Source organism: Eucyclogobius newberryi, unplaced genomic scaffold, assembly GCF_026437365.1.
Source record: "Eucyclogobius newberryi isolate DKJ021-1_F unplaced genomic scaffold, fEucNew1.0.hap1 SCAF_1, whole genome shotgun sequence".
Taxonomy (NCBI): Eukaryota; Metazoa; Chordata; class Actinopteri; order Gobiiformes; family Gobiidae; genus Eucyclogobius; species Eucyclogobius newberryi.
In genome coordinates this window covers 30,450,774-30,468,396 of record NW_027315723.1, presented here as the reverse complement: position 1 = coordinate 30,468,396, position 17,623 = coordinate 30,450,774, and the positions used below count along the sequence as shown (strand labels likewise).

The window sequence follows — 17,623 nt, the reverse complement described above, 5'->3', positions numbered from 1 at the left end:
TGACATGTTGTATTAAAGCTGCAGCGCTTCACTGCTCAGGAGAGAGTGCAACTGACATTATAACATGATCAAATATTGACTTTAATAGGGTTATGTTACATGTGTGGTTGTGACTAAATTACAGACAAAGCTGCTGAAAGTATCAGTATTGCTATTAGCTTTGGTGCTGATAGACTAAAAAAAGGGAAGGAAAGCCTTGCATTACAACACCAGCAAACTGTCACGATGATTTACTGTTAGTTTATCACTTTTGGAAACTTCATTTTGTACTCAAACTTGTTCTAGGCAATTTATTGCACTATAATGGTAATAATATTGAACCGCAATACTTAATGTTCTGTATTGCAATGCAAATCAACTTAAATAATATTCAATATTCAAATAATATTAAATCAAAACATATAATTTTACATAAACATTTGCAATTCCAAATGCACACTGTATCAAGTATGTGTAGTGATCACATTGTGACAAAGGCATAAGGTCTCAACCCCTGTAATGCTATAATGCCTCTGTATAATGTAAGCCATAACTCACCAGGACAGTCTTTTACTGGAGGAAGAGTTCTGCAAACGTTTATGTAGAACTTGCGAGATTTGACTCCATCTGTGTCAATGGGAATCCAGGGGCTATCGTCCGTATCCCGGGCCAGGTGACTGAGGTCATACTCATTTCCTTCAGAATCTAAAAGAAAAATACAAATAAAGTTCAAATTGTACATTTAGAATAAACCTATAATCCAAAGATGCGCGTTATGATCTTACCACTAATCCGGCAACTAACAGGAGCGGGCACACAGGCCAAGGGAGTGGCAAACTCAAACAGGGCGTCGTGGACAGTGTGGTTGGAATTGGAGCTCAAATACTCTTGTACCAGTTTTAATGTGCCAGAGTGAGCGCTTCGATTACACACAAAGTTAATGGCGAAGGTGTCCCGAGTGGCTGCAAGAATATCATGAACAGGTTTTAATAATCTTAACGGTGAATAGAACGACAACAGCAGCTAAACACAACTCTCTTTGGATTGCAACATGAACCTGTACTCAGTGAACAGCTATTGGCTCTAACCTGTGGTCCCGTCGAGCTTCCCTTTGTACGTGAGCGACAGCAGTCCATCAGTGGAGTATTGCAGAGTCTTCTCTACTCCGACTGGACTCACGGGACGTCCATTCTCCAGCTCGCATCCAGCCATACCCTCACCACACGAAGCCACGTCAGAGCAGATATTCACCTGCAAATACAAGAAAGCTAACTATATACTGAAGTTGTCTAAGAATAAATAAATTAGACATTTGTTTAGGATACTTACAAGAAAGTCCTTTCCGTTTCCTTCAGTTTTGTAACCAGTTTTAGACGCAAGGGGCTGAAGGTTGAACTCGAAGCCGGTGTTTGGGTCCACAACGGAACAACTCTACAGGCACAATTATGAGTGTTACATAACTTAGAACATCAAGCATGTCAGATATAGAAAAACATAAATTACAATTACTTACATCAGTACTGGTGGTGGTTTTGATGGCGCAGGCGGCTCTCGTTTGCCACATAAATCTTGCAGTGCAATTCTGGAGGCTCAAAAAGCGAGGTCCTTTTGCCTGTAAATAATAGACAGTCGTTTGTAAATGTGGAGGTACTTTTTGTGGGTGCGTGTGGCCTCCGCTCACTCACCACAGCGCCTCTGTCACACTCCAGGTGGATGTGAGTGGTGTAATTGAGCTTGATTCCATCGGAAACACACTCCGAGCCTTCGGTGAACTCCAGCAGTAGACGGTCCGGCCCCTCGATAACCGGCCCCCGTTTGGAAACACCCATGTTACCGACGGACACAACCTCTTTTGGAGTGCTCTGAGTGACAAAGTGTTGCATATTTTGGTGATGACGTGACGGGGTTTGCACAGGTAAAGAGGAGCGCGAGTGTTAGAAGAGGGGAAGGGGCAGAAATGTAAAAAACGGGACAAACTTTGGAGTGGAATGTTAAGCTCAAACCAGTGTCAAATGTAAAATACCTGCTCAGTGACGTACTTCATCTGGCACACAGACGTATGGCGGTCGCAGCCCTGGACAGGGTTAATCGGACGGCACACGTTGATGTAGTACTTTTTGTGACTCGCTGGGTCGTTTAAGTCCATCTCCTGCCAGTTCCCAGTCGCAGAAGATCGAGACAAACTTTTAAAAAGGCAGAGAAAATACTTGACTGCTAGTTTTGTGGTGAAAGTTAGATACAGAATGCCTGTCAATTAATGAAGGTGTTTTTATTTCCTGTAGTCGTCATTGTTGAACAGATATGCAATACTGCAGTGAAGAAAAACCCGCCAACATCAACATTACTCACCTGGATAAGTCGTACTGTTGCAGGGTTTTGGGGTCCGTCACCAGACACTCATGTGGTCTTTCGGGACAAGCGTAAGATGTGTACCAGCGAAAGTTGTAGGTGTAATTATCCTCCATCTAAAAAGAAACGTTTTACAATCGACGAATACTGTATATATCAACACAAAACCAAATGTCAAATGAAATCTACCTGAAATTCGGGTTTTCCGACTCCGGCCTGGGGATCGCAGAGGAATGACACGTGTGTAGATCTCAGCGTGTGTCGCTTGTTGTTGTACTGGGAGCCGTTACTGTAGGCCAGTTGGATCAGGCCGTCGTAGTAGGACAAGCGCGAGTTTGCCCCTCCAAGACTCCAACTGGAACCGCTACAAGAACAAACAGTACTTTTTGTTTTTTTCTCCCCACTCCCCTGAAAGTACTGCACACGCCGATGGAAAACACTTCTACAGTCCAGACTTGAAGCTGTGACTACCGTTTGCTTACCTCTTGTCAGACTGACACGCCCCGGCCTTCGCAGGACAAGTGGCAGCAGTGACCGGGCCGCACACGTTGATGTAATAGTCGTAGTTTCCGCCGGTCAAGTTATAGAAACCAGCGTTAGGTTTGGACAGAGGTGAAAGGTCAAAGGAGAACCCTGGGAAACAAATCAAAATATATGATTTCAAAGTAAACATATCTCTGTTTGAAGATGAAAAACAGTTAAGCAATTAGAAGGATATATTGACGAAGGAGTATAGTTCATCTCTCCTTATTTGCTTTTCCCCTCTGGGTTGCTACAGTAACAGTGATTTGCATATTTATAATTTGGCATAGGTTTGACGTCATTAGATCACACAAACACACAAATAAATGTATAAATAATAAAATACAAATAAATCCATGATCATACCGGCTTGAGGATCCTGGACTTTGCAGTCGTCTCCTTGAGTCTTTGAAAGGACACAGGCGGCTGCAGTGTACCACTCCAGCTCGTAAACACAGCCTCCTGATGAAACACTGCGGAGGACCGGAGCGCTCTCAAAGTCCCCTGTGTCCACAGATCAGTCATTCAAACATCCAAATGCAAACGATTACTGATGTGTGTGTGTAGATGTGACAAAAGTAACTTACCAGGTTTGCATTTGAGAGTTAAAATGGTCTGGATTCTGGTTTTATGGCTGCAGACATCTCCGTTAGTGTAAACCAGTCTAATGTCATTTCCAATTTTTGTTTTTTGGGGCGAAGAAACAAAACTTCCCAAGCTAATCGCCTTATTGTTTTTGTCTGAATATGTTGAAACAAAAAGTGGTTAATTACATGCATTAAACTTTTGACTGCTTGATTTGACTGTTAGAGGAAAAAGCCCACCTTTGGCACAGACTGCAGCGTCCTCTGCACAGCCAGCAGCTCCACCAGTTTGGATGAGTTTGTGACAAACATTGAGATAGAAACGTTTCGATTCTGCATCTGCAGCTTTGGCATCCAACACCTCCCAGTTATCGGCTGCATCCGACTCTGAACAGCCATAGATTACGATAGATTATTATTCATTTATAATTGCAATATCATTATGGCAGGAGAAAACTCACCAGGAAATCTAGTGAGAGATGAAAGGTCGTAATGTTTTTTATCATCCAGAACACTGCACATCAGGTCCTCCTTCTCCTTGACACAGGCATAAGGCGTCTCCCAGTCAAAGTAATAGGTGCAGTCTGTTTCTCCAGCATACACAGGGTTTTCCTGGCCAGCTGCATCAGTAGAAGGGGCTCATTAGACAACATTATTGAACAATCATCGTAATTCAGACAATATTTACATATGTGTAGGGATGCAGACATCTCCAGTATATAATGTAATGTGCATTGAAACAGATACTCACTTATATTCTTGTTGCACTCAAAGTTGATCACGGTCATCCTCTGAAAGCCTGTGGAGCATGTGGTGCCATCTGGATAGATCAGCGTCAAGTCCCCATCCGAGTAACTTAAAGACATACAAACAAAACCACAAAACAAATCCATTAGCTGTGACTTGCGTGGGAAAGGTAATAACTCGTAATAACATGGTGTTGAGCACAAGCTCACTGTGGGTTTTTTATTGTATTTAAGGTTTTATTGTCCATAGTTTGCCTGTTATATAATGTACTCAAAATATCGTGAATTTTCAAAACTTTTCTGACCAATTATCAAAATGTCAAAGTGTGCGTTTTGCTCCTCACAGCAGATGCCTCTAGGAGCGTTCTGCTGATTGTACACTGCTGACAGCACTGCACCCTGTGGTGTGGACAGCTTTATGCATCAGTCCACACGTCTGAGCAGAAGCTAAACACTGACAGCAATGAAGCTAAAATTAGACATTCATCCTCAGTTCAATAAAGTTTGCAAAAATATATTTTACCACATCAATGTCAGCAGAAAGAGAGTGTGTCATGTGACTGTTTTGTGAAGCGTCTGAGTGTCGTGAAAAGTGCTTTATAAAATGCATTATTAAAATAGTAGTTTGAATATATTACCGTAAAGTCTGGTTTTGGTATCTTCCAGCCACCTTTTTGATGAGGCCATCTTTCTTCACCTGACAGTTGGATATGAACCCTTCACGACCACACTCATCAGTCTGAACCGGGCCACAAACATTCATGTAAAAAATGTAGCTTTCAGGGCTGTCTTTCTGTCCAGAGAATGCGTGGTACAGAATATCTGTGGTTGAAAGATTAAACATGCGTAAAAATTAAGTAACTGATGAACATTCAAACATTAGACAGGTGCCATCAAGCCAAGAAGTGTCACAATTCAGTCTTTATCATATCAGGGAGTCCCAAACTTTTCAGCCCAAAAATAACCATGCAACAGACTCAGGACCCCCACAAGTAAAGTTAAAGTCGTAAATCTTTTGAAATAAGACTCATTTGTAATAATTTTAGTAGTTCAATGTTTTTAACTAATTTCACTAAAACACACTGTTTAATACAAAATAGATGTAATACAGCGTCATAATTTTAGAATGACATTGTGACATCATCTTGTGACTTAATTTGTAATTTATTCAGTCTGATTCAGTCTTTCACAGACTGAATCAGGAAGATGAGTGCAGTTAACTTGTGACATAACTTCCTTAAAATGTAACAAAAATATACCAAGCGATGACTCAAAAATTATAGCTTTGATATAGACTATGTTGCAAGACAAAATGTAATTCACAAAATCGTTGTGCAAATTAGCATTTGTAGGATTTATCTTTTCTTCAAAGATGTAATGACAAACAAGACAGTTAAACTACACTGGAAATTCACATGAAATTACTGAAAAGGGCACATGTTTTAATATTTCAACTGAATCTGGATGCTGGATATAACAATAGAATAATGTTTTAAAGGCTTCTCACCGTTCCTGGTGAGAGGGGACAGGTCTATGGAGATGTCGTGCTGTTGACTGGTGAGTTTACAGCTGTGGCTCTCTAGATAATCCCTGTGACAGGCGTATTCGGTCACCCACTCCACCTCGTACCGACAGTTGGTCTCTGCAATCATTTTGGGAGTGCTGCCCTGGGAGAACAGTGACGAGGAGCGGGAGCGCGTCAACACAAGCACACACACAGATGCAAAATGGAGAATGAGGGAAAGTAAGAATACCGAGTTTCTGCTTGAAGGACAAATGAAGGTGATGTTGACGGTCGGAGCGTGCTGGTTACACATCTCAGGAGGTGGTCCGACTCCCACATACTGTAATCTCAATCTGTCAAGACAAAAACAGTAAATCACACAAACACCGTGTACAACCACCACCCAGTACCGCTCTAGTTGTTATTCCGTTAACTCGGACAGTAAATTCGGGATCATATTGTTTTGTCTGACAATAAATGTTTATTGGCACCACGGAGATGCTGATGGTTTTAGACATATTTTTTATTGAACTGTGAAATTAGTTTTGTGTGAGATAAGCAAAAAAACAGACAAACATTATTACATTGTTACAAACGTAATTACAACAAACTAGCAAGAACAGTGGCCAGTAAGACTTTCCTACAAGATGGAGAACTATTATTTGTCAACTACCTGTCATTGGAGAGCAGCTCGAGCTGGGCTGTGGGCGAGCCCATGTCAAAGGCTCCTTGGTTGGTGATGAGACAAGCGGCTGAGCCTTGAGGACACGACTTGTCTGGCAGATCTACAGAAGCAAAGGGCACAGAGCATTAGCAATGTATTACGGCTCGATGCGGCTGTCCTAATGTGAAGTAACTGATAGGTGCTGAAAGGTGAAAGGTCTCCAGCTCCTCCACTGACCAAGACTGCGGCAGATGTTGATGTAGAAGTCAATATTGTCGTCGCCATCATCCACTAAGTAACCACTGGTGACTTTGATCAGAGGGTTCAGGTCGTGTTTGCCTTTAGAGCCAAACACATAACAAGGAACCTGGACAAAGAGGCAAATGTAACTCTACAATCTGATGACAACGGTTTGAATTACAGACAAAACCTAAAATGGCAAGAATACAAAACACGGTGGTTCTGAAATTAAAACAAACGGTAAATGTCTCCAGGTGTTTTCCTGTCAACGCCTCCACAACGCCTACAGTCTTTGACACCTGCTCAGTCACAGCTTCCCCCGGAGCACTCACCTCTTTGTGTGGCTTGAATTTGTCTTTTTTGCAGGCGACGTATGTCCTCCACTCAAAGTAGTGCACGCACTGCGCCGACGCCACAAACTCTGGGGTCCCCTGCAGCAACCACAAGTCAACATGAAACTTTACTCAGGAACATGAGTAAATGTTCACTCTGCACATTCACAAAAGGAGCGTTATGTGTCGTTTCCTCAGAATTTATCATGGTTACGGTACTTAATACAGAAACAAACAGCAGTTCTTTTACAAATATGCACTGTGAAGCCTTTGTAAGTCTTTAGTATAAAACATATTTACAGCTGAGGTCAAGTTGAGATTGGTTTAACCTTGAGCTAAAGTGTTTCAACCTTTTTAAAGTTGACCCATAACGGGAATTGAAAGATGACATCACCTCAAAACCACAGACACTTGACGCCTCAGAAACTAATAAACGCCAACTTTATTTCCAAAGTTCACGTCCACTTAATTTAAAATAAAAGCTGCAAAACTTCAAACTGAAATAAACTTAGATTCAAATTGTTTATTTAAAAAAAAAAAAAAAAAAATCTCATTATATAACAATTGTCACAAAACTAAAATATACCATACCATCACCACATATTTACACACAAAAAGACAAATCGAAAAACTAAAAAACGAACTACCGTAAATAACATTGATACATTATACATCAGATGAGAAAACAATACTGACAAAGATAAAATAAAACCGAAAACGACACCAGTATTTCAATGTGTTTTAGTAGGCCATGTTTCTTTCCAAAATGATTGTATTTATTTATGAAAACATGTATTATTATTATTTAATTTTTGTATTAATATATTTATTTTATACATATATTTTATATACAATGTTATCCATATTCAATAATTATTTTTGTCCATCACAATCACTCAAAAGTTTATATTGTTTCAGTATATATTTTGTTCTTGTTCACTCATTACATTCAGTATTTATTGTCTTGTAAAATAAATGTATTACCCGTTAACTTTTACTACATAACTCAAAGTCTCTTCATGAAATACAACACGTCTAAGCCAGCACAGCCATTAAAAGAGAGATCTGTACAGTGTGACAGGCACTGTAGACTCAAAAAAGGAGGAAAAAACAAACAAAAGTCCCATAAAAGTCGTCCCAAAAAGAAAATAAACGTTGAATAGAAAGAAGTGCATGTACTGACCATGGTTTTCCCACAGTGGAAGCTGATGCTGGCCTGGAAGGTGTTGCTGCTTCCGGGACACTTCTCTGTGGTATTGAAGCTCACCACATAATCAACCACCTTCATTTGGGACAGCTCGCCTGAAAAATAATACATACAGTGTTTAAAATCGTTTGAAACAAAGCAGCCTAGTTATTACACCACAGTATGTTCTCTGTGCTTTTGTTTGCATTACTATTTTAACTAATATGTTGTCAACGGTAAAATATCAAAGTTCCCACATGTAGAGGTCACGAGTATCATAAATCTTCATAAAGAAACATGGAAAATGTGTCAGCCATGTTGGGTTCCCTTAGACAAACACACAGTAAGTCAGCTTAGAGAAGTGATAAGATACAGAGCGCTCCGTGGTACAAATCATGTGACTGGCTTCCATTTAAATGTCCAAACGCACAACTTTAAATTATGATAACATGAATATTCTGGTTCGTTTAGTTTTTTGGGGTATGTGAATGTGTGGTGTGTGTGTTTCTGATAGGACAGGGCTTATGAGCATTGTAAAAGGCACTGCTGTTTTGTTCTGCCAGCAGCACATGGAAAGAATTCAACAGAGTGACCCAGTAACACACAAAGCGCTGCCCCGACACGCGCTCAAACCATCTCCAGAGCAAATAACTGCTTTGACATTCTCCGACTGTCTCACTTGATATAGTTTCACAGACTAGGAGTAGCTGTGGTCAAAACGTGTTGATGAGACATTTATTGCGACAGAACAATGACTAATCACTTAACTATAATGCAGGAAGTGGAAGTGGGCGAAGAGGTGCGTGGCTTAAAACACAAAATAATCATTCAGACAACTTCACAACTCGTGGGTCTCATGTTGCTTTTCTACAACTGTAACACATTTAAGACCGTTATGGGGATTTTCCATTCACTTTACGTCCAATAGCATGCGATCTGATCCTCTGTCAGGAAAACGCAGGTGGTTTAGAGCGAAATTCTGACTTTTGAGGCGGCACTTTGACTATATTTGTTGTTGAAATCAAAACAATTCTGTATTTTCTATTATGTTCAGGAAATTAACATTGAAAGTAGTGATGCACCGATCCAGTTTCAATACGACTCACTTCATCATGAATCAAAACTAAAAAAGATGAATAGTTATGGATACAGTAAAGATGTTTGTACACCGTTACAGTGACTTTACAAGAGCGAAACATTGTAAAACAAACTGACTGAATTATGAAGGTTCAGGGCTTTTTATTTACAATATTTACTGGGTTGAAGTTGGTAAAAATGCGTTGGTACCGGCTCAGTAACAGAAATAAGGGAAGCGATACACGATCCTTGCATTTTCCAGTATCGGCACAAGTATCCAATCCAGTATTGGTAATTTCACATATTCATGTGCAATTACTGTCGGGATCACATGCAATGGTATTTATTTATTTATTTGTCTATGGGAGTTTTTATTTATTTATAGGAGATCTTCTACTGAAAGTGTTTTTCAGACTTCCTATAAGTGATCTGTTCTGTTCTTCTGTATCTACCTCTGTATCTACCTGCGTTGCACCAATGAAATTTCCCCATGTGGGACAATAAAGGAATATCTTATCTTAAGAAAAAAATAAAATTGAATAAATCAAAGTCAAACCAAAGACACATTTTACTCAAATTGCTAAGTCCTACCTGTTGGTTTCCCTCCTTGAAACCTGTGTCACATTTTCATCAAAGTGAAATCAAACCACAGGCAGTGCCAAACACAACATGTGTTTCTATTTGTGTTTGAGTACATTTCAGCCTGGCGTCCCTGGGTCATGTGACAGGTCAGCGTATGATTACTCGTGACTTTGCCGCTTCTCGTTTGTCGTCGTGTCTACAATGTGCGTTGAATCAAGTTGTTGCTGCTTTGAAGGGAAAGCGGTGCACAACGGGCGGGGCGGGGCGGGGGACAACGAGTGGCACACAAGAGACGATAGTTTGCGCATGGGAGCGAACAGGGAGGTCGTGACTCCAAAAGGTGTCGTCATGGCCGTGTTAGGGGCAAATGTTAGTCTGGGCCTTAGAGAAGTTCAACCGAGTTGGTGAGTAATCGAAACTAAGATAAGGAAGTAGTTAAAAACACCACAACTTCCTACAGCTGGATAAAACTGGCAAGCTTTTGATTTTAAACCTTATTGGAAAATCAATGAGAAAATCAAGAGTGTGCGGGTTTTTTCCCCCAGAATAGCCCTAAAGATTGAGAAAGGGATATTTCATTTCCATACATAGCATATTTTTGTTCACTTTTCAATCAAAGAAACTCAACAATAAACGTTAAGATAAGATAAGATAAGATATTCCTTTATTGTCCCACATGGGGAAATTTCATTGGTGCAACGCAGGTAGATACAGAGGTAGATCCAGAAGAACAGAACAGATCACTTATAGGAAGATCTCCTATAAATAAATAAAAACTCCCATAGACAAATAAATAAATACCATTGCATGTGATCCCGACAGTAATTGCACATGAATATGTGTCACGACAGCACATAGATTGCACATAAATTTCACAGTAATTGCACATGAATTGCACATGAATTCCAACAGCAATTGCACATACGACAGAATTGCACATCAGTATTAGGTTAGGTCAGTATTGCGACGGGATAACGTGACGATCTCCGGGTAAGACGACTGTTCTCTGCAGTTTCATGAGTTCCTCCTTTGTGTAAACGCGGTACGGCACCGGGCGGGGGGCGGGGCCGGAGCCGGGGGCCGGAGCCGGGGGCCGGAGCCGGGGGCCGGAGCCGGGGGACTCAGAGCCAAGACACATCGCAACGACACGACGAAAACACTCAATCCAGCCGAAAAAAGTCAAAACAAGTTAATTTAAAGCGATTCCAGTGCGTGTCCCGATCGTTCGTGAAGTTCCTCTTTCATATAAACATGTATATAAACGTGTACCGACGACACGCCGAACTTTAGCGCGGCCGGAGGGCGCGGGGGGGGGGGGGGGGGGGGCTGGTGGGCTCGCTCGGAGCTAGCTCACGTCACAACAACTTCCCGCGCACCAGAGTGGTTTCCGTAGGGGCAGGAACACCATGGATTCCGTGTTGTGTTTGGAATCTGATATCCAGCTGGCCAGGGCTCAGAAAGAAAAGGTTATTGCGGTGCTCTTTGATGTGGAGAAGGCGTACGATATGGTTTGGAAGGATGGGCTCCTCATTAAGCTGCGGAAGTGTGGTGTGAAGGGTAAACTGTTTAACTGGGTCCGGAGCTTTCCGTCTGGCCGGCGTATCCAAACCAGAGTGGGCAATGCTTACTCTGGGGTCTATGGGGTGGAGAATGGGATCCCGCAGGGGAGTGTGTGTAGCCCTATCTTGTTCAATGTTATGATTAAGGACATCTTTGACGACGTGGATGGGTCTGTTGGGAGGAGCCTTTATGCTGACGATGGCGCTCTATGGATGAGAGGGAGGAATCTCCGGTTTTACGAGGCGAAACTGCAAAGGGCAATACAGCAGGTGGAGCAGTGGACCCTGAAGTGGGGGTTTAAACTGTCCGTACGGAAGTCTCAAGTGATCTGTTTCTTCAATGGGCATAGGGACGTCTCCCTTCGACTGCATGGGCAGGTGCTCGAACAGGTCAGGGAGGTGAGGTTCTTGGGGGTCACCTTTGACGAGAGGCTTAGTTGGCGTCAGCACATTGATGAGGTCAGTGGTAAATGCAAAAGGGTGAATAACTTGCTTCGTTGTCTATCCGGCCAGGACTGGGGGGCCAGCAGAAGGTCGCTCCTGGGTATTTATCGGGCCGTCATGAGGGCGGCTATTGATTATGGCTGTATAGCCTACATGTCATGGGAAATGGGATTGCAGACAGGATGTGTTGAATGGCATCTTCTGTCTGATGCTCTCCCTGTCCAGGAAGGATGTGAGGGTTTCCTTCATTTGGGTCCCTGCGCATGTGGGGGTGGATGGTAACGAAATGGCTGATGCACTGGCTAAACGTTCCCTTCGGCGGCCATCAATTGATGTGGCGGTTGAGTTGGGCAAGTCTGAAATCAGGCCCGTTATCAAGAGTCATGTGGTCGGCCTTTGGCAGGAATTTTGGAGCCACTGTGTTACTGGACGGCATCTCTATCACATACAGGGTAGTGTGGGTCCTTGCGGGTCTATGGGCAGGAACGCGTGGGAGGAAAGGGCCTTCGCCCGCATGAGGATTGGCCATACTGGACTCAATTGGTCACTGAGTAGGATAGGCAAGCATCCGACCGGTCTGTGTGGTCACTGTCGGGTGCCAGAGACTGTCGAGCATGTGCTGATTTGCTGTGAGGCTTATGATAGGGAAAGGGCCGGGTTGGCCTTGTGGTTTCGGAATAATGGGCGGGAGTTCAATCTGCGGAACGTTCTGGCGATCCAGTCACAGGGTTTGTGTCAGGCTGTGGTAGCTTACTTATGTAGCACAGGGCTGGGTAAACGTTTATAGAGGTGGGGGGTGTTGGAGACTGAGCCGAGGATGAGGAGCAAGAGGATGTTCTAACGCGCTTGGACTTCATGGGCCTAGAAACGCCAAAGTGATGGAAGAAGGACTTCTAAAGGATAAAACGACAAAGACGTCCCATGACCTCATGGGCTTTGTAAAACAACAAGGACGTCCCATGATCTCATGGGCTTTGTACTTCCAAAGCACCGAACGTCAAAGAGGGCGAGGAAGGTGAAGAAGAGTCTCCCTGGAATAAGGCCGATTGGTCTCTGATACAACGACTATTCTAGTCACAAAGACGCGTCATGACCTCATGGGCTTTGTAGCGCCGGGGCAATGGGAGGAGTACTTTTACGGACTACGACAGAGTCTGAGGACTACGAAACGTCCGAGGAATAAAGTCTGGCGGTAATGCAACACTCGGATGCCAACCGCCATAAAACAACAACAACAACAACAACAACAACAACGAACGCAACGAAAAACGCTCAAATCCAGCCGAAAAAAAGTCAAAAACAGTTGAATTAAAAAACTATTCCAGCGCGTGTCCCTATCGTACAGTAAAATAGAAAAAATATACTAACTATATTTACAAAATATAAGAGATAAAGCACAATAAGTGTGAGAAAGAAGAGAGAGCGTTTACACCGGGCTGCCAGCTGTACCAGCGCCTGTGATCCCGACAGTAATTGCACATGAATATGTGTCACGACAGCACATACCACACAATTTAAAATACAGCGCAATATTTGACAACTGTCTCTCAAAATACCATGCAATTGTTCACAAAAAAATAGATATAATATTTGATTAATAGTCTAGGAACGTTCTAATACAGTAAACATTTTAGATATTAATCAGAGCATAGGGCTGGGCAAGAAATGGAGATTCAGTGTCTACGCCAATGTCTAATGTCTTATTTGATTGGGGTTTTTGAATCGAGAGATCCACAGCCAAAACTCAGTAAAAACATGAGGTTTGGAGAAGAAATGTGTTTATTGTATGTGTTAAACGTATATATCACATCTCTTTTCGTACGTCACATCTCTTTTACTGTAGAGACACATCTTGCAGTGACTAAAAACCAATGTCTGCTGAGGAGCCTGTGAAGAGCGCATTGACCACTTCATAGAGTCTTTCCGCAGATAAGTGCCAGCACGTTGGCATCGGGCAGAGACTCCCAGAGCGACAGTATAGATTGAACAGACACGCAGCACATTCAGCAAAGATCAGACGCGCTGACAGCCTGATAATGCACAGGCGAATCTGTGCACCCCGGCCTCGTTTAGTGACGGGAAAACTTCTAGACTTCCTGTACTCTTGTGGTGGAAAGGTTTTAATGCGATGAACAAAGCAATGTGATAATGTGCTCAAAATATACAAGATTATAAACAGGCAATGGGCCAATAATACATGGATAGGTGTATAGGGATAAGCGTCTGAGGGATAAATGAGAGGCAAAATAAGTTTTGGATTTAACTGGTGCGGATTTGATCAATACAACTAAAGAAATATACTATGAAAATGTTAGAAAAGTACACCTTGTTTATACTTTGACACAAAAAGCCCAAAAATCATTAAACGTGTCCAGAATGGATAAAAGGAAAAGAAAATGAGGTAATTTCACACGCTACAGATGACTTGTTGTTACTATTATTAGTCGACATTAGTCTGAGTGCAGAGAATGACCACATGAATGAAGCGAAACACTGTGAGCATCACGGACAAACTGATAGTGTTTTGTGCCATTTAAGAGCGTGAAACCCTGAGCCGCATGTTTGTCATGAGACACACAGTGACACAGAAGAGGGTCAAGGTATGTGCTGTAAATGTGGCCTTATAATACGCAATGGATCTATAGGAAATGGTTTTAAAATAAACCATCACTTTAGAGCGGTCTGGCCCCGGTCTGGCCCCGTCTGGCCCCGCTTTACTCACCTATAGTGTGGTCAGTGCTGGTGGTGTGGTTGTGAGCACACACTGCGGCCCCTGGTCCACAGCTGGTGCCCGGTGAAGACTCACAGAGCTTTAGACTGTAGCCCACACTGTTATCTTGGTCTATGGCCTCCCATTTGTAACTGCAACACAAAAGGGGATTTTAAATACAATATGAGCGTGTGTACAGGGGTTTATTAGTCACCACCACCAGATACACTTGGTTTCTAAAATGTTTCCATGTATACACTTAATTTACAGTGAAACAACACTGTACATGGATCTTGACAAATGCAGTCATTTGGTGGCAATACAATGGTTTACAGCCATAAGAATTTTAAAATGATCCCAAAACGTTTTCCCTCTTGAACGCTGTAGTTGAAATGTGAATGCTATAAAAACAAATAGTGTTACGCAGCAGATAAACTCAATGTCAATATTTGATCACAAAACTTCCCTGAATGTTGCTGAGCAGTTCAGCTACAGCTCGAGTTATTTGAAGAGTTTAATTTATTATTAGGCATGTGTAAAGTGAAACTTTCTGACGTAGAATGCAAACCATCCTGTTTCAAGAGAAATGTAAAACAAACAACAACTATGACATATTTAGTTTCTGAACCACAAACTGAGAACATACGATTTTACAAAACAGTTGTGTTTTGAGACATCACATATTCTAAACGTTACAATGTTTGCACAAAGTAAAAACAAAACAATATTGATAACAATATCCTGATAATGCTGCCTCAGCTAGCAGCTAACGCTAGCTAATGATAAACGCTGTACTAGATAAACACCTTATAAAAAAAAGGTCCAAAGTGCATTTTCTCCACATAAACAAATGTTCTACCAGTCCAAAACCTTCTATTTTGCTTCGTGGCACATTTCCTAGAGTCAGATGTCCCTCATGAAGCTTTAGAAGAGTAACGTGTGTCTACGTGACGCGTTCCGAGGCATGATCCGGACACTGACTTGCTAATAATCCAGAACCATTGGCCCCACGACAAACACCCGTCATAAAACGCTTTCATCGTATCGTGATCGTTGCCCTGGAGCTTTTACCTGCACAGATCCTGGTACCACGGGCTGCTCTGAGCCTCGGCTTTGGACCGCACCGCCGCGCATCCCAGACACAGCAGAGCCCACAGCAGCCACTCCATCTCGGGCTTGTTCCGGATCCGAAAGAACGCGTTTCAGCCGCGGACGCACAGACCTGCAGCGAGACAGAACTTACGACGACATGATACAGCAGCCTCTGTGTCAGCGCCGAGGCAGATCAGAAGGAAGTGTCTGCAGCACCACATGACCGCCCGTCACATGACACGCGCGCGCGCTCACTTTGCGGGCGGTGGGGAAGCGCCTCGCGGCCTTTACGCACGGACCCGCGCGGCACAGACGCGCCGCGGGTCCGGAAAAGACGCGCGGCAAAAGGGAGAAGCTGCGGCAAAAAAGTGTGAATGAAAACAGTGAAAATATGTTGTAACAAACGATGTGGCTGTTCGTGAAGCGGCCTAACTGTGTTATTGAAGGCAAGCGTCATTACTACTGTGTTTAGGTCTGGACTGAACTCAAATAGAGCTGCAGCGCCATCTGCCGGTCACTTTGAGTGTTTTGAGCGAGTGGCTTCACCTGTTACGTCCGGCCTCTGTTTCCAGTGATAGTTTTAGCTTTTGTTGTTGTTGTTGTTGTTCCTGCTGTTTCTCTATTTGACCGTTTGTCTTAAATATACAGTCAATGGTTTACCAACTGGTGAACATAAATGCATGTCATAAGTTACAAGCAGTGTTATAGTTTTCTTTTATTTGTCTGATTTAGTATTTAGGAGGAGACAGTTTTTTTTTTTAACTGTTAAATGTGAACAGCAAAGAGAATGACCAGTGACCAAGGCTGGTGAGCTTTGGCCTTTCTGATCTCCTTTCAAATGTTGTCTACATTATGATCTTTATGTGTCAAAGGCTGATCTAGAGTGTCTTTTTTCCTTGGATTAAGAAATGTTTTTCAACACGATGAATTGATAAGTGCATAATATATATACTGCACAAGAATAAACTGTTACAAATACTGCATTTCTCTAAGGCCTGGACGCTCCTCACCTGCCTGGACGCTCCTCACCTGCCTGGACGCCCCTCACCTGCCTGGACGCTCCTCACCTACCTGGACGCTCCTCACCTGCCTGGACTGTCCTCACCTGTCTGGACGCTCCTCACCTGCCTGGACGCCCCTCACCTGTCTGGACGCTCCTCACCTGCCTGGACTGTCCTCACCTGCCTGGACGCTCCTCACCTGCCTGGACGCCCCTCACCTGCCTGGACGCCCCTCATCTGCCTGGACGCTCCTCACCTGCCTGGACTGTCCTCACCTGTCTGGACGCTCCTCCCCTGCCTGGACGCCCCTCATCTGCCTGGACGCTCCTCATCTGCCTGGACGCTCCTCACCTGCCTGGACGCTCCTCACCTGCCTGGACGCTCCTCACCTGCCTGGACGCTCCTCATCTGCCTGGACGCTCCTCACCTGCCTGGACGCTCCTCACCTGCCTGGACTGTCCTCACCTGTCTGGACGCTCCTCCCCTGCCTGGACGCCCCTCATCTGCCTGGACGCTCCTCATCTGCCTGGACGCTCCTCATCTGCCTGGACGCTCCTCACCTGCCTGGACGCTCCTCACCTGCCTGGACTGTCCTCACCTGTCTGGACGCTCCTCCCCTGCCTGGACGCCCCTCATCTGCCTGGACGCTCCTCACCTGCCTGGACGCCCCTCACCTGCCTGTACGCCTCTCACCTGCCTGTACGCCCCTCACCTGCCTGTACGCCTCTCACCTGCCTGTACGCCCCTCACCTGCCTGGACGCCCCTCATCTGTCTGGATTCTTATTCTTATACTCAAAAGGCCAATGAACTGTATCTGAGAATTTAAAGTAACCGTTTTAATAAATCTATAAAGGCTTTACTCAAACTTAATAAACCGGGCTATAGAGGGAGCTATTGGGAGACTTGTGGAGGACTCTACTCTATCACGTCAGAGTGAAGGATTACTTACACTAACCTACGCTAAGAGCCAACTGTGTGTACAAATTATTTCTGACGTTTGAATAATTGAGTAGGAGGTATGTACACAATCACTGCATTGTCTTGGAGCTTG

At 43.5% G+C, this 17,623-nt stretch overlaps 1 protein-coding gene across 1 annotated transcript in view; it reads right to left on the bottom strand.

The window, feature by feature from the left end:
- Positions 1–15,746, bottom strand: part of igf2r (insulin-like growth factor 2 receptor) — a 33,216-nt gene extending 17,470 nt beyond the window's left edge. Inside the window, exons 1-24 of the mRNA XM_072443294.1 lie at positions 15,550–15,746; positions 14,491–14,630; positions 8,104–8,222; positions 6,921–7,019; positions 6,586–6,715; positions 6,358–6,469; positions 5,935–6,037; positions 5,688–5,847; positions 4,819–5,002; positions 4,186–4,289; positions 3,896–4,054; positions 3,675–3,821; positions 3,438–3,590; positions 3,217–3,354; positions 2,811–2,961; positions 2,518–2,692; positions 2,329–2,444; positions 2,003–2,162; positions 1,665–1,841; positions 1,493–1,591; positions 1,309–1,410; positions 1,068–1,230; positions 765–941; positions 538–684 (exon numbers count right to left, since the gene is read on the bottom strand). Of these exons, the coding sequence (XP_072299395.1) occupies positions 538–684; positions 765–941; positions 1,068–1,230; positions 1,309–1,410; positions 1,493–1,591; positions 1,665–1,841; positions 2,003–2,162; positions 2,329–2,444; positions 2,518–2,692; positions 2,811–2,961; positions 3,217–3,354; positions 3,438–3,590; positions 3,675–3,821; positions 3,896–4,054; positions 4,186–4,289; positions 4,819–5,002; positions 5,688–5,847; positions 5,935–6,037; positions 6,358–6,469; positions 6,586–6,715; positions 6,921–7,019; positions 8,104–8,222; positions 14,491–14,630; positions 15,550–15,647 (3,313 nt within the window). The 5' untranslated portion in view covers positions 15,648–15,746. The remainder of the gene's footprint in view (positions 1–537; positions 685–764; positions 942–1,067; positions 1,231–1,308; positions 1,411–1,492; positions 1,592–1,664; positions 1,842–2,002; positions 2,163–2,328; positions 2,445–2,517; positions 2,693–2,810; positions 2,962–3,216; positions 3,355–3,437; positions 3,591–3,674; positions 3,822–3,895; positions 4,055–4,185; positions 4,290–4,818; positions 5,003–5,687; positions 5,848–5,934; positions 6,038–6,357; positions 6,470–6,585; positions 6,716–6,920; positions 7,020–8,103; positions 8,223–14,490; positions 14,631–15,549) is intronic.
- Between the last annotated feature and the right edge of the window lie 1,877 nt (positions 15,747–17,623).